This window comes from Trichechus manatus, unplaced genomic scaffold, assembly GCF_000243295.1.
Source record: "Trichechus manatus latirostris isolate Lorelei unplaced genomic scaffold, TriManLat1.0 scaffold00002, whole genome shotgun sequence".
Lineage (NCBI taxonomy): Eukaryota > Metazoa > Chordata > Mammalia > Sirenia > Trichechidae > Trichechus > Trichechus manatus.
In genome coordinates, this window is record NW_004443938.1 from 41,223,191 (window position 1) to 41,240,094 (window position 16,904).

Genomic DNA, 16,904 nt, shown 5'->3' on the forward strand with positions numbered 1-16,904 from the left:
TTCAATAATCTAGTTGAGTGCTGTATAATCTGAACATGAGCTAAATTCAATAACTTTAACCAATCAAATATTAATCATTAATTGATAATCAATGATAGCAAATCAATTATTAATTGTGAACTCTGTATCCAACCTTCACTCACCTCTGAGTGGTGGGGAAAATGTACAAAAGAAATCTAAAACACAGTTCAAGATAGGTTGAACTGTGTTTATATACATGAGACAATTAAAGACCAATGTAAGAATAGAGAAAATAAAGTGCTATCAGTTTTGGTTCTTATCAGATTCCACTCTAGGAATTCAGAAAAGGAAAAATCAATGTCACCTGTGGAGCCATGGAGGGAGTTTGACTTAAGGTTGGACTCCATTATCAACTAGTAGTCCACCCTATCATTCAGCTTGGAAGAATTATTGTTGTTAGGTGCTATCCAGTCAATGTCAACTTACAGCAACCCCATCTGATAGAGTAGGACTGCCCCATAGGGTTTCCTAGGCTGTAATCTTTACAGAACCAGATTGCCACATCTTTCTCCAGTAGAGCCACTGGGTAGGTTCGAACTGCTAACCTTTCGGTTAGCAGCCAAGCATTTAACCATCGTGTCACCAGGGCTCTTTTGGAAGAATCGTTAACCATCATTATACAAATCCTTCAGTTATTTTCTAATACCTTGAAGCTCACTACAAAGAGGATGCCAAAGGAGAAACAGACTGCAAATCACCATATGCAATGTGAGCTTTTACTCTTGTGGCTTTTCACTGTGTGGTTTACATTTGAAATGGCTTACTGTTTCCTCTGTCTCTAGCTTCTTAATCTGTGTGTTATGTCTCCACCATTGGCCAGGAATCACAAGGCCTCTCCTTGTAGCTGTTTCAACCACTTTTTCTGGAAGCCCTGCCCTGGGGCCCTGCCAAATAAATTTCATCCATACCACAATGCCTATGATTTAAGTCAGATCATTAAGATTTGGTGACAATTCTTCCAGTGAGTCTTCTGTGAAGCATTAACATACAGAGTGTTTCTTTTACTTCACAGGTTGGGAAATATATGAGCGCATGTAACAATGATTTCTACATGCCCTTGTACCTGAAAATACGATGGGGGAGGGAGCAGAGGAGGAGCCACCAAAAAAAACAGACCCATTGCCATCGAGTCAACTCCGACTCAGAGCGACCCTGTAGGATAGAGTAGAACTGCCCCATAGTGTTTCCAAGGATGGCCTGGTGGATTTGAAATGGTTAGCAGCCATAGCTCTTAACCACTACGCCAGCAGGGTTTCCAGAGGAGGAGCAGAAGGTTAAATCTTCCCCCTTTTTCTGGATCAAGGTCAACCCTAGGTCAAACTTTGAAAGAAGAAATTTTACGCTTGGCTCTTTCTCATCTCTCTTCCGAGCTTTTCTCTCTCAATACCCAGATGCCCTGTGACCTAGAATCAACTATGGAAAATTACTCAGGCTCAGCTTCTGAAGGGCAATATTATTTAGTACCGGTTACCTCCACTTTACTTCTGCTTGTTAGGAGAAAAATAAATGTGCAGTTGTTAGTGGTGAAGTATTTTCATGTTTACCAAAGGATATTTACTAACCCAAACTATTGGTCTTGAGGTGAGCAATTTAGACAGTCTAAAACAAAAAACCTCGGTTACCATTGAGTCTATTCCGACTCATGGGGACGCCGTACGTGTTAAAGCAGAACTGTGCTCCATAGGACTTTCGATGGTTGATTTTTTATAAGTAGCTTGCTAAGCTTTTCTTCTAAACAGCCTCTTGGTGGACCTGAACCTCCAACTTCTTGGTTAGAAGCCAATCCAGTTAACCATTTACACCATCCAGGGACTTGAGATATTAGGTGTGAGTGGCACTGCCAGGATCCTTCTTCCTGACAATCCCACAGAACTGGAGACCCAGTCTGGACTGTAGGGCAGAGACTGTATCCCCTAGTCATGCCTTCTCCTTCACAGATGAGGACATCACTTACCCCGGTTTGTTAATGACAGGCAGTTCATGCCCAGTAATCCTTTTACTACATTTGCCTTCCTCTCTGTTCTTGCTTTTTAAATTCTCATTGGTTTCTCTACTTTTCAACTCTTCCTCTACTGTAAAAACTCCACTGTGTGTGTGTTGTGTGTCCATGTGCTTCTCATGACAGTGCTTTAGGGGTTGTCAGAGAACGATTGTGAGGATGGCGCAGGACCTGGCAGTGTTTCATTCTGTTGTACATAGGGTCACTATGAGTGGGAACCGAGCCTACAACACCTAACAACAACAAAAGCGGGGAGAGAGTAGTACAGAATCAATCAGCTTTAGTATGGAGGATATTGGCACGTGGTTGTTAGATTGAGGACTGTCTCTAGATACAAACTGATCTAAGAATAAATGGAGTGATCTATTTGGATACACTTAGCTAGCTAGTTGCAGGCAATATATAGCTGTAAGTTTATATGAAACCGGTGTGGAATCATGGAGCTAGATATCGAGTCTTCAGTAAAGGATATAAATATTTATTTAGAGATTCATCTGTAGCATACACCCACCACCCCTCCCACTGATGCTGTCCTAGTCTGAGTCCAGGCCCTCTTCATTTCTTGAACAGACTTTTGCATCCATTTGGTAATCATCTTGGCTCCAGTTTCAGGGCTTTCCAGTCTATTCTGCACAGCTATCTGAACTTGGCACTTTATTCTTAACTATCTTAGAAGGTTTCTGTGCTGGATTGCTTCTGTTTATCCCACCCTTCTCCATCCTGCTCTTCACAGGAGGCTGACCTGGCTCTGGGGTTTCGGTGGAATTTTACCAGTGGGAAGCACCCACAGGAGATCAGAGGGTGGAATGACGGTGAAATCAGGCTACTTATCTCTAAGTGATGATCCCGTTGGCTAAAGTAAGTAAAAATAGGTATTAATATATGTGGCAACCTCTCTGCCAAATTGCCTGGGGCTGGCTATGTTCCTCTAGAAGCCATCTGGAGTTCTTATCCATACAGCTCTACCGTGGAAATTCCTAAAACTGCATCCTTCTCCTGCCACTTCCGGCCTAGGGTGGTGATTTGCCGCTATTGCTGCCCCAGGTACCATACTGTTCCTTCCTTGTTTTCTTAACCAATGCCCACACTTTTGTAAATAGTCCCTTTATTAAACTCTTCTCGATCACTCAGGTTGATTATGCCATCTGTTTCCTGCTGCACACCTGACTAATGTAGCTTTTCATTGCTCTGAGATAACGTTTTGAAGTTCTACTCAAAGGCATCAAGTACTAGACAAGCCTGACGTGGCCTTTCTTTGTATTTCCATGTTGGCTCACTCTTCTAGCCTTCACACTCCTCCCAAGGTGTCACTAGTCCCCCAGTAAGTCTTTCACCCCTGTTTGCTCTATCTTGAGTGGCCACTCATCCTCCTCCTCCACTTGGCAACTTCCTTTTTTATTTTAAGATTAGTCTTAAAATCTCAACGTGAGATTTCTAGTGTCCCTGAGAATGGCTTTTGTGTACAGGAAAGATTATTGGAGGTAATTTTGACTATTAAAATTAATGCTAGATTTATAACAAAATATTTAAAAATCTGGCTGTTCCTCAAAATTTTGTTTAGCTTATAACATTTGCTATTCTGTCTAGATATTTAATAACTTTAAACAATAGATTTTAAAAGGGCAATTTCAGCCCAATTAATTGAATTCCATTAATATTTTATTTGCATTTATCAAATTAAACTATTTAATTTCCTTTTGCAGTAGTATAATTGTTAGACGAATACAAAAAACCTTTCCCAATACTTAAACAATTCTTATAAACTTAATGAAATTTTTACAAATACAGGAATCTTAGGGTTCTTAAAAATAATAATAGTATTTATAAACTTAGAGAACTCTTGTTCTTCTGCTTTCACATTGCAAATCACATCTAAATCAATTACTTAATAACACACTTTAAATGGAAATCACAAAAAACTATTCTGGTAAATACACTAATATACCAAATTCTCTTAAACACTAAATACTAAAATATTAAAAATGACAAATATATACAGATTATGCCTAAACTGAACACAAACTATACTAATACTACTGGTTTGATTTACTTCATCATTTCCGTACCTAATTCAGAACCTTTACAATCATAAACATAAGGATTCTTTAGACCTTCTCTATAGCTAAAATAAAGTGATAATTATTTTGATTAAAATAAAAATGTTTATTAATATGTGACAAAAATTTTTTTAATTTTAGTTATTTTAAAGATAATAAATGCACATTTAAAAAATTTAAAAGAAACAAAAACTGTATACACTGAAAAGCAAATCTCTCTCCAATCCTAGTCCTCTAGTTTTCCAGCACCTTCTACAGAGAAAATTAATTTCTCATGTAGGTTTCCAGAGATGCACAGACATATCCATAAACAAATAGAAAAAACACAAACCAAATCAATTGCCCTAGATCAGATTCTGACCCATGATGACCACATGTGTTACAGAGTAGAATTGTTTCACAGGGTGTTCTTGATTGTAATCTTTACAGAAGCAGATCACTAGGCCTTTCTTCCATAGATCCTCTCTATGGCCACCACCGACTTTTTGCTGAGCTGTGTCGTCATGCCCTTCAGTATGATCAGGTCCATTGAGTCCTGCTGGTACTTTGGAGACCTCTTTTGCAAAGTCCACAGCTGTTGCGACATCATGCTCTGCACCACCTCCATTTTTCATCTCTGCTTCATCTCAGTTGACAGCTACTATGCTGTTTGTGACCCATTGCATTATGTCACCAAAATTACCATCCCTGTCATAGTGGTCTTTCTATTTATCAGTTGGTCCTTCCCAATCTTTTTTGCTTTTGACCTGGTATTCTCAGAATTAAACGTAATTGGTGCAGAAGATTTTGTTGCAGCCAAAGACTGCACAGGTTTGTGTGTGCTGATATTTAACAAGCTCTGGGGCATGCTGGCCTACTTTGTAGCATTCTTTCTCCCTGGCATAGTAATGGTAGGCATTTACGTACACATTTTCACAGTAGCCAGGAAGCATGCTCAGCATATTGGCATGGGTCCTAAGATGAATCAGCCTGGGTCAGAAAGCAAAATAAAGACCTCATCCAAAAAAGAAAGCAAGGCCACCAAGACAGAACTAGTGGAGAGGTTTATGGTCACTGTTGCCTCTGAATAGCTACTGCCTCTCAGGGTCCTTAGCCAGAGATCTGGTGGTAAATCTGTGGCCACTGTGGGTCAGTAGTGCCATTGCCAGGAGGAAGAGCCTGGCGCAGGGAAGAAAAGGATGAAACCAAGCTGGAACCTGTCAGTACTTCTGTGTCTGTCCATCACCCTGTCTGCCTGGAAACACTTTCACAGAGTAATGACTGCCACTGCACTTCTGCTTTCCAAATCTGTCACAAGTTCCTCTTTGGGCCACCTCTAACCTAAAACCATATAGGGAACAAGGTTCTGGGAAATGCAGTTCCCTGCTTAATTAAGTCGGAACCGCACAAGTCATCACAGGATATAAAACAAGCAAAGGAAACAGCAGAACATTTGTGTGGAAATAGAATCAGTTCTACCACAAAACGTGGGGAGATGAAGCAGTAGAGGATGTTGACAGAGAGTAGGGGGGCACTTTATACACCCCGCTAAAAAGCTTGACTTTATCCATTAGATGAGGAGGAGGCACTGAAATAAATTGAATTTTCTAATACCAGATTTTGACTGTTTCCTCCCTACCAAATTATAATGTTTTGGTTCTAATAGGTAGACCTGTGAATGAAGAGTGATGCAAACTAAACAATTCAGTGTAAATATAAATAGTAACACTACCGTCCTGTTTTCTGTCCTTCATATACTACTCTCTCTACGACTATTGTCAAACAAGGAAGTAGCTCTGTGTTAGCAGCTTCAGTCTCATTCCACACTGACAGCAATAATCTATGTGGGCTCTTAGACAGCCTTTGGAATAACAAACCCAAAAAACAATCTGTTGCCGTTGAGTTGATTCTGACTCATGGCCACCCCATGTGTTGCACAGTAGAATTGCTTCTTAGGGTTTTCTTAGCTGTAATCGTTATGGAAGCCGATCATCAGGCCTTTTTTCTGTGACACCACTGGGTGGGTTCAAACTTCCAACCTTTAAGTTAGTAACCCAAGCAAATCATTTGTGCTACCCAGAGACCTTTCTGGGTTAACAGACACTGCTTTCTCAGAGAAAGGAGAATGGAAGAAAAGATATAAAAATAGGAGCTGGCATTCCTAGAGAGTCTGTCTAGTGGCTTCACTTCAGGGGAAATTCATGGTAGCAGTCCAATCTTGCCCCTCAATCTGTGCTGTCTGCAATAGTTAGGAAAGACTTTTTTCTCATCCCCATTATTTTGTAGATAACAAAGTGTGAATATATGAAATACCAGTTCTCTAGACAAGTTGATTGTTTAACTTGTGTTTGTCTTTTCTCCTCAGACCATCACCTAAAAATCAAGCTTTCAAAACCTGACCTTGCTTTTTCTTATAGAGTCCTCATCCCTTTCTTGCTCTATTAACAAAAACCTAGACTATTCAGCAGAAGCTATCTTTGGACAAGAAAGAATAAGATTGTCATGAAGACAGAAAGGCGGTTGTTCAAGACTTGCATCTTTTTGAGATACAATATAGTGGAGAGGGTATGGACTTAGGAGTAGCTGAGACCCAAGTTTCAGCTTGGCTAATTACTCAGTGAGTGACTTGGACAAATCACTTTGCCTTTGTGAGCCTTCAATTCTTAATCTGTAAAATGAGAATAATAACACTTTCTATATTGTTGTGAGGATCACTGGGCCTTGCAAATAAGAGACTTTCAATACATTCTTACTTTTATTCCTCTTTTTCTTAAAGATTTTAAAAAGCTAGATCTTCAAGAGGAGACAGTTTTCCCCAGATCCTTATAAAAGTAGAATTAAATTATAAAGATTTAGTAGTTCTTCTGAAATATGTAACAAACCATTGAATTAAGTACTACTCCCTGCGTGTCATAGCAGATTTAGTACCTGGGAGATAGGAGAAAAGCTTCTGTTTAAACTCATACTATTGAGTAACATATTCATGGCCTTCTTAAAATGTTTGCTTGTCTAGGGAATAATCAGTCTTAAATAAATGTTTCTTGTGTGACTAGTTACGCCAGGCACTGTGATAGGCGTTGGGTTATAATGGTAAATAAAACACAGTCCCTTGTCTCATGAAAATTATAATTAGTGGGAGAGCCAGAAATTAAACAAGAAACTACAGTCTAGTGTCTTAAGGGCTGCTTAAAGAAGCACAGAGCAGTGTACTTCTTCATGGAATACATAATCCGGTCTTTGGGATTTGGGGACTAATTATTTCAACATGTAATTACAGTGTAGAGGATATAGGAGGCTATTAGTATGCAGTGGTGAGATTTAAAAAGTTCCTGTATTCAATATGTTTATCAGCACAGTAGAATAAAACATGAATTCCTTAAGAACCATTTAAAGAGCAACGTGAAGAAGAAACTTAAAATAAATAAATGCCCAACCAAAAAACCCACTGTCGTTAATTCGATTCTGACTCATAGTGACCCTATAGGACAGAGGAGAATGGCCCCACAGGGTTTCCAAGGAGCAGCTGGTGGATTCGAACTGCCGACCATTTGGTTAGTAGCCGTAGCTCTTAACCACTGCTCCACCAGGGCTTCAAAATGCCCAAAATGAAGTATAAACTCGGAAAAGAAGCAAAACAAAGGAAAAAAGACAAATTAGCTAATATTTATTTAGTTTCCACTATGTTCGAGGTGAGTGGTATAATTTGCTTTATTTAAAACACTCAACACTTCCCCATAGCCTCTACATTAGAGCTTCTGATCCTCAGAGAAGTTAGGCAGCTTTTCCAAGATCACACAGCTCATATGTAAGAAGGAAGTTTCAAAACTAGGTCTATGTTTCAGGAAAGCCCATGTTCTTTGCATTATCTAATTTTCTCCGTCATGAGCATTTAATTTATCTTTATTAGGTTTCAAAGATGTTACCAAAAGCAAGAAACCCTTTCCTTCTTAAACAAGTTCTGGACTTGCATCTTTATTTGTATCCTTAATAGAGCTGCTTTTTCTGTTCTTTCTTTAAAAAAAAATCCTCACTTTATCAGCCCTTGGTCATCAAAGGGAATTGCTGTTTCAGATCACAAGTGTGGACAGAGGCAATTATAGAGAACTGAGTAACTGCCTGTTGCAAACATGGTGAGGGTCTTCAGCTAGATTTTTTTTTTCTGCAGAATATATCTTATCAGCCCTTCTTTCTCCCTGACCAACATTTAGAGCTTATTTTCTGGGAATCCTGTATTTCCCTTCATTGAGAAGCCATGAATTGCAACCTAGAAAGACTAAACTCTTAAAATACCCTAAATCTAAACATTTTTTGACACTCTTGCAAATATCTCCCTTTCTGCTTTTTCCATTTCTAAAATACACAACTACTTGATGAAAGCTGTCCTTAACTGGAACATCAATGAATCCCCAGGATAAAGGAGAAAACTTAGAGGATTCAGAATCCAGTTACTCTTGCTTCTGATTGTCATGTAACTGGAATGTATTTCTAAAAGTCAGTGGAAAAATGTAATAAGAACCCTAACTTGGCAAGATTAGTACAGGAAACAGTGAATTTGGACTAGGTATTCATTCACACTATTGCCTGCCCAACTCAGTCTACTGTGTGCCATCAACTGTTCTTAGTACTTTATGGATATTAATTCATTAATCTTCACAACAATTGCATGAGATAGTTATTGGTATTATATTTCATAATAGATAAGCGAACTGGACACAGAGGGATTAGGTAATTTCTGACATAGAGACCATACAACTAAAAACAGTCTCTATAAAAGTCTACATTTCAAACATATTATGTTTAAGTTGTTGTTGTTAGGTGCCATCAAGAGAATTCTGACTCATAGCGACCCTACGTACAACAGAACGAAACACTGCCTGGTCCTCTGCCATCCTCACAATCATTGCTATGCTTCAGTGCATTGTTGCAGCCACTGCATCAATCCATTTCATTGAAGGTCTTCCTCTTTTTTGCTGACCCTCCACTTTACCAAGCATGTTGTCCTTCTCCAGGGATTAGTCCTTCCTGATAACATGTTTAAAGTATGTGAGACGAAGTCTCACCATTCTTGCTTCTAAGGAATATTCTGGCTGTACTTCTTCCAAGATTTGTGTTTAAGTAGGTTTGATGTAATCTACCCCAGAACCAAACATATTTTTTTGATGTTTTCTTCTTCAGGCCTTATACCAGTTAAAGGAAAGCTATGCCTCTTTTTCACAGATTCTTGGTCAGGTTAAATTTAGTGCCATAGGATTCCTGGCTGATGGTATATGGATTATTATTTGTACATTAAGGAGTTGTCACAGTGCATAGTAATGCTAGATCCTTCCTTGGTCTAATGAAGTTGGAGGGTCAGAAATGTATTTCCTCACAGATAGAATTGGCATAAGTTTTACAGCAGTCACCAGGCTACCGGGGGTTTTGCATTGTTAAACATCAGATTTAGCCTAGGCTTTGTGGAGAAGGAAGTGTCTGCCAATCCTCTTCATTCTTTGAGATTTGCCCCACTCCCTCCTACTGGCCCCACTGGCAGATGTAATCTATCATTAACTATAGAATTTTGTCAGTTTTACATATATTGGATTTATGTATATTGTGGAATGGTTTCCCCATGGCTATGTAAAGGCATTCCCGCTTCTGCAGTCTTGATGCCAAGCAAAAGAGACAGCAGAATATGTTCAACATTTTATTTTCCTTGATAATATCCCTGTGAGGTAGAGACGTGGCTATAATTGTCCATACTTTTACTAGTGAGGAAACAGGGATAGAGAGGTGAGTTGATTGGTACAGAAAGTAACAGAACAAGAATTTAATTTTTCTGTCTCCAGGTGGTCTATTTCATCTGCTATAATTTCTTTGAACGGCACAAAACATCAGAGTTTAAAATGAACATCACGGTCACTCCAATGTGGAGTCACAAACCTCCTTTTCACAAACAAAAAGGCTTACGATGAATTGTTCTCAAACATTTTTTATTTTGAAAGAAATCTACACAAATCTACCCAAATCACCCAGAAGTGGAAGGGATATCTGAAACTCTCTGAAAATTAAATTAAAGAAGTTGTTTTTGTTGTTGTTACATGCCGCTGAGTTGGTTCCGATCCATAGCGACCCTATGCACCACAGAATGAAACCCTGCCCGGTCCTGCGCCATCCTCACAATTGTTGCTGTGCATGAGCCCATTGTTGCAGCCACTGTGTCAATCCATCTCACTGAGAGTCTTCCTCTTTTTCACTGATGCTCCACTGTACCAAGCATAATGTCCTTCTCCAGCGACTGGTCCCTGCTGATAACATCTCCAAAGTATGTGAGATGAAGTCTCGTCATTCTTGCTTCTAGGGAGCGTTCTCGCTGTACTCCCTCCCAGATACATTTGTTCGTTCTTTCAACAGTTCATGGTATAGTCAATATTCTTCACCAACACCACCACTCAAACTAAATAAGAGAATATATAAATCCAGTTTCTTTGAATTTCATCTCTAATTAATTGTCAGAGTAAATGATCCCGTATTGAGAATATGTTCCTTAATAACTGAGACTTGTGCATAAGGCAAACTAGGTCCCTTGATATTCCTTCAGTGCTCCTTTGACACCACATTCCACATAGAGGAGCAGTTTCTGTTTAGAGTATAAAATCATGAACTGAGTGCACATCTGTCAGCTTTGTGGATGGAAGAGGATTCTGCATATGGTATGTCCACCTGCTACAAGAAGGATTTCTTCCGATAAAATAATTCTGATTCCTACCTCTGTAAGTAGCTTAGAAACTCTGAATTCAATTAGTTAGGGCTTGCTTAAAACTTTGCAGACTGGTGTTGAGGTAGTTAAAATGCTTTTTCTTATCAGATATGATTTCTAAGATGTGTAAACATTGTGTGCTATCGTTAGAAAATGTGCAGCATTCCAAACTAAAATAGAGCAATAACCCTATGAGGAAGAAAGAAGTATCATCCCTATTTAACAGCTGAGACTACCGAGGCCTAGGAAGGTTAAGAAGTTGGAGAGAGCCTAGATTTAAACCTAGGCATATTGGGTTCAAATTTCATGGTTTTGATTATGTGCTAAGCTTTCTCACAGTTCTGGAAATCCTCTCCTCAAGGATATAGTCTCTCACCCTATCTCAGACCTTTATTCCCATGATCATAACCTAGACCTCGTCGTTTTCAGGTCTATAGTCTGAAACCCTTGGGACTTCTGGAATTCAGAATTTTGCTGAATTTTAGAAAGGTACATCTAATGATATATTTTGAACATACCAGTGAAATATGGTGCAGCACCTGCAATGCAACATGTTACTATTTCTGCAGAAAAACATGAATATTCATCCATAGTGCTAAGAAATGAACACTATAAATGGCCTCATGACAGTTCAAGGGAGTGTTTGTCACCAAATCAATTGCATACAAACTTCTAGTTTTAGAACTTTTGGAATTTCAGAGTTTAGATGTGTACTAAAACCTGAAAGCTCTCCAATTTGTACATCTAACCATCAACTCCTATCTTTTAAGCTCACTTGCTGTAGAACATCAACTACAACTAACTTTACACTGCTCACCTGCCCCATATCATGACTCGGCTCTTCACACAGCTTGAATTCTAGTGTCAATCATTCCAGTCACTCCTTAGAAGCGAAGTTGGAAGTTGGAAGAAGAGATTATGGATTTGTTTTCATTATTTTTAATATTGACTACCAGTTACTCAGATCTTGCCATAAGCCAAACACTTTTCCAACACACTCTTTACTTACTCAGCTCAGTAAGTTAGGTAATATTACTCCCATTTTACAGGTAAGGAAATAGAATCAGAGAAGGGTTGTCCAAGATCATATGGCCAGGATTTGTCCTCAGCACTTTCAATGGTATTATTCTCTAGCTACACTGCCTTTCTTTCTTAGAAGAGGGACTCTCCCTACAGCTTATACTCCAAGTATCTACTGTCTTGTTTAGCTTAAAATGGTTATCATTTTTCAAGAATGACATAATAAGCAGAAATAAAACACAAATGAAGATAGAAAACTAACAAAATATCTTCTTAAAATAACAGTGAAATTGGCTCCCCAAAAGTACCAACAGTTCTCATTTCAAACAACTGTATTCTCCAACTAATTTTCTGATTGCCTCTCTGGCCTGTGCTGACATTTTGGTGGGAATGACTTTGACACCTTTCAGAACAGTGAGGTCAAAGAAAAGAGCATGGATTTTGGAACTGGGCTTGAATTCCACACTCAGCTTTGTCACTTGAAAAGACACGAGGCCTTGGGCAAATCACTGAAACTCTCTAATCTTTTGTTCAGCTTCAAAACTGGTTTCAGTCAAAACTGGCTTACTCATATCTACTGTATAAAATTAGCCTGTTGGGTATCTCACAATAGAAGCAATCATTATCTGACATTTGCTTTCAAAGCTCTGAATCAGATTTCTTTTTCATGATTATGTTGATTTTCATTCCTTGATGTTTTGCTCCAATTCCTATGTTGCTAATCATTATATTGCTGAAAATGAAAAATACTTAGGAGAATATTTTGTTTCCTAATTCTGCCGTAACAAATTGCCAGAAACTTGCTGGCTTAAAACAATAGAAATTTATTCTCTCACAGTTCTGAAAGCCAGAAGTCCAAATTCAAGGTGTCAGCAGGGCAATGCTGCCTCCAAAGTTTCTAGGGAAGAATCCTTCCCTGCTTCTTCTGGCTTCTGGTGGCTCCAGGCATTCATTGGCTTGTGGCAGCAAAACTCGAATCTCTGTCTCCCTCTTCATGTAGCCCCCTTCTCTGTGTCTCTGTGTTTCTTTTCCTCTGTCTCTTATAAGGACACTGGTCATTGGATTTAGAGCCCACCTAGGTAGTCTCATCTGGAGATGAGATGATCTCATCATAAGATTCTTAAGTGAATTACATCTATAAAGACTCTTTTTCCAAATAAATTCACACTTATAGGTTCTGGGGGTTAGGCACCTCTGGGTGAACTTGAACCTCCAACCTTTCCATTAGTAGCCAAGTACACTAATCATTTGTACCACCCAGGAACTCCACAACACTTCATAGCAGGAAAAAAGTTAGAAAATAAACCAAAAAAAAAAAAAAACTACTACTAACAGTAATGCAAAAAAAAAAAAAGTGTATATATATATATATATATGTATATATATATATGTGTATATATATATATATATATATATGAGTTACCTAGGAATAAATCTAATCAAAGATGTGCAAGATTTCCATGGATAATGAAACATAACTAAGTGATAGTAGAGAAAACTGAAATAAATACAGAGCTATCCAAGTTTATGGACTGGAAAGACTGATTATTATAAAGATAATGATCCTTCCCAAGTTGATTCACAGATTCAACGAAATCCTAATCAAAATCCTAACAATCCTCCCCCATGATCAGATAAGATTAAAAAAAAAAGGCAAGACCCAATAATATGCTCTTTACAAGAAACATGATTTAAATACAATGACATCATAGGTTAAAAGCAAAAGAATGGAAAAAAGGTTTATCATAAAAACAATAATATCAGATAAAGCAGACTTCAAAATGACAAACATTACCAGGAAATAGAGGAGCATTTCATAGGTAATAATAAACTGGCAAATTTTTCAAGAAGACATAACCATCCTTAAAGTGTATGTACCTAATAACAGAGTTTCAGAAAATACAAAGCAAAAACTAGTAGCACTAAAAAGAAAAATGAACCCAGAATTATCGTTTGTTAAACTTTCAATGCCTCTCTCTCTAGCTTTTCTGTATTTGTAGAACAAAAGGATGGAAAGCAGGAATGATAAAGAAGAATTTAACAACATTACCAACCAACCTCACTGAATTGACATTTATACGTTACTTTATGAAGTGCTGGTGGTTCAGTGGTAGAATTCTTGCCTTCCATGCAAGAGACCAGGGTTCAATTCCTGGCCAATGTACCTTATACACAGCCACTGGTGGCTTGTGGGCTGCTATGATGTTTGTTATGCTCCCCTCAGAAATACGTGTTGTAAATCCTAACCCCTATACCTATGGATGTTTTTCCCACTTGGGAATAAGGCTTTTTTTTTTTTAATGTTATGAAGCAATATCTCTGTAGGGTGTGTCATAAGCCAATCACTTTTGAAATATAAAAGGTATAAATTAGGCACAGAAGCAAGCAAGCACAGATGGGGGAAGATAGATGCCATGCCACATGAAGATCCCCAAGGAATTGGGGAACAGGAGCTGAAGAGACTAGGACCTTTCCCAAGAGCTGACAGAGAGAGAGTGAAAGCCTTTCGCTATAGCTGGTGCCTTGAGTTCGGACTTCTGAGCTGCCTACACTGTGAGAAAACAAATCTCTGTTCCTTAAGACCATCCACTTGAGATATTTCTGTATAGCAGCACTAAGAAACTAAAACAATGTCGAACAGGTTTTGGTGGCACTTCCAGTCTAAGACTAGGAAGAAAGACCTGGCACTCTACTTCTGAAAATTAACCAGTGAAAATCCTATGGATCACAATGGTCCAGTCTGCAACCTATTTTGGGGAAGGCGCAGAATCGGGCAGTGTTTTCTTCTGTTATGTGTAGGGTTGCCATGAGTAAGGGGTCAACTGGAAGCAGCCAACAATAGTAACAGATGACTTTATCAAACACAGTAAAAAACCTACTCTTATCAGATGCAAATGAAATATTCAATTAGACAAAATACAGTTTGTGCATTAAAACAAATCTCAACAAATTTTTAGAAGTTTGAAATTATCACCTCAATGGAATTAAACTAGAAATAAAAAACAGAAAGATATCCAGAAAATCCTCAAATTAAGCAAAATGCTTCTAAATAGCCCACATTAAAAAAAAATTGTGATGGAAATTCAAAAAATATTTTGAACTGAATTTAAATGAAAGCACAGCTTATCAAAATTTGTGGGTTGTGGCTGACAGAGTTTAGAGGGAAATCTATAGCATTAAAAACTTACATTAGACAAAAAGTAAAGTTCTCAAATTTCCCACATCAAAGAATTTTTCAGCCCCAAATATTAATAGTGCTTAGGCTGAGAAAGCCTGTCCTAGAGTCCATATAAGCAACTGACATTATTTCACAATATTAGACCCTCAGAAAATATCGGTGCACCTGATAATGAACAATTTCTGAATGATACATGTCAGTGTTTCCCACACTTTCTGTGTGCAGGGTTGGATTACCCAGTTGTAGTGAAAAACATGTGATACTGTGCACTGCAGATTAGGAAATAAACACAAGTAAGCTCTTGCTTACCTTGCTTACTAGGTAATCTGTCCCTGTCAGGGATTGAAAATTCGAAAAGATCCTTTGATTCTGTAGGAAGGTGCTGTGGGGTTGGAAAAGAGACAGATGCCAGCCATATCTAGAAGCAGAATCTTTGACGTGGTGAAAAAAATTGTTCACTATAAATGAACCAGTAAGCAAGGTAAGCACCATGCTTACCTTGCCTATCGGATAACCCGCCCCTGGTTGTGTGTCAGAGTCACTTGATTTTAATAAGAAGTGTATTTTAAAAATATAGTTGTCAGGGTTCCACCTCCAGAGATTCTGATTCAGTAGTAAATGAGGTGCTCCCTAATAGTATTGATAACTAAGTTTGAGAACAAGTAGTAAAGATTTTATAAATGTTAGGTGCCGGCAAGTCAATTTTCGACTCACAGCCGCCCTAAGCTGTAATCTTTCTGGGAGCAGATGGCCAGGCCCCCTCCCTCCACCCCCGGACAGAGCCACTGAGTGGATTTGAACTGCCAGACAACCTTTTGGTTAGCAGCTGAGCGCTTAACCATTGCACCACCATGGCTCTCAATCAGGTTTTAATTACACTTGAAAGAGTCTCATGCAACTTAGTGGCTGTGACCACTGCAGCCCTGAAAGACGTTTATACTGTTCTAGTGCAGAAAATGTTACAGGTCTGTGGGCTGCTTACTAACGGACACAGAAAATACTTTCATTACTCAAAAAAAGCTTTTGTTCGTTGAGAAATTAGAGTTTCCTCCTTCTAAATATTGCCATACGTGCGTCTAGAATCAGCATTTAAGCCATTCAGATGAATTCATTTCTAAACAAGATCAATTTATAATCTTCTTGGATCCAAAAGAGAAAATCCATAATGAGGGCTAAAGTGAAAAACTATGCTTCTCAAAAATGTCAAGCAGTGTAAACACACCCTAATAAATACTCCACTCTGAATATAACAAGTTTTACTCTGAGTGAGAATGTTTACATCTCTCTTTTTCTTAGGAGGATGGTTATTCTCTAGGAAGGAGTTGCTTTAGTCATATTAGCTCTCAGAGTATTCTCTTCAGTCAAAAATATTCACCTACTACCCTCTCCAGGGGCAGAAGAGTTGTCTCCAGATTTTTTAATTTTAAGCATGACTAAATTTTTTTTTTAATTATGAAAAGCTCCATGGGGTTGATTTTGCCACGCAAGGATGTAAAACAAACAGTATCATTGTTAATTTTTTAAAAGAATGTTTTCATGTAAAAGAAGGAAGAACATGATTCCACATCTCCAACTTCCCAACGTGAAGTAGTTTCTTTTCGCATGCCTCTGCCTTTCACCTTTATAGTACTTATCAAAACTTGTATTCATATATTCATTTCTCTATTTGTTTAATGTCTGTTTCCCTCTCAAGACTGCAAGCTTCATGAGGGTAGGAATCATATCTACTTTGTTCATTACTTTATACCCAACTCCTGGAACTCAATATAAATGTGTTGAATAGGTGAGTAAATTAATGAATAAATCTCAGAATATTGGAAGAAAATATAAAATTATTTTTCTAACCGAAGTGGCAAGTATCACTTGATATTTCTTTATTGCCTAGAGCAGTGATTCTCAACCTAGAGTGATTCT

General features: G+C 38.3%; 1 protein-coding gene across 1 annotated transcript; it reads left to right on the forward strand.

Moving 5' to 3' along the window:
* The first annotated feature begins 4,411 nt into the window (after positions 1-4,411).
* On the forward strand, positions 4,412-5,274 carry LOC111819923 (trace amine-associated receptor 4-like). Its single transcript, XM_023728154.1, has one exon. The coding sequence runs from the start codon at positions 4,545-4,547 to the stop codon at positions 5,145-5,147; it is 603 nt and encodes a 200-aa protein (XP_023583922.1). The 5' UTR covers positions 4,412-4,544; the 3' UTR covers positions 5,148-5,274.
* Positions 5,275-16,904: the final 11,630 nt, after the last annotated feature.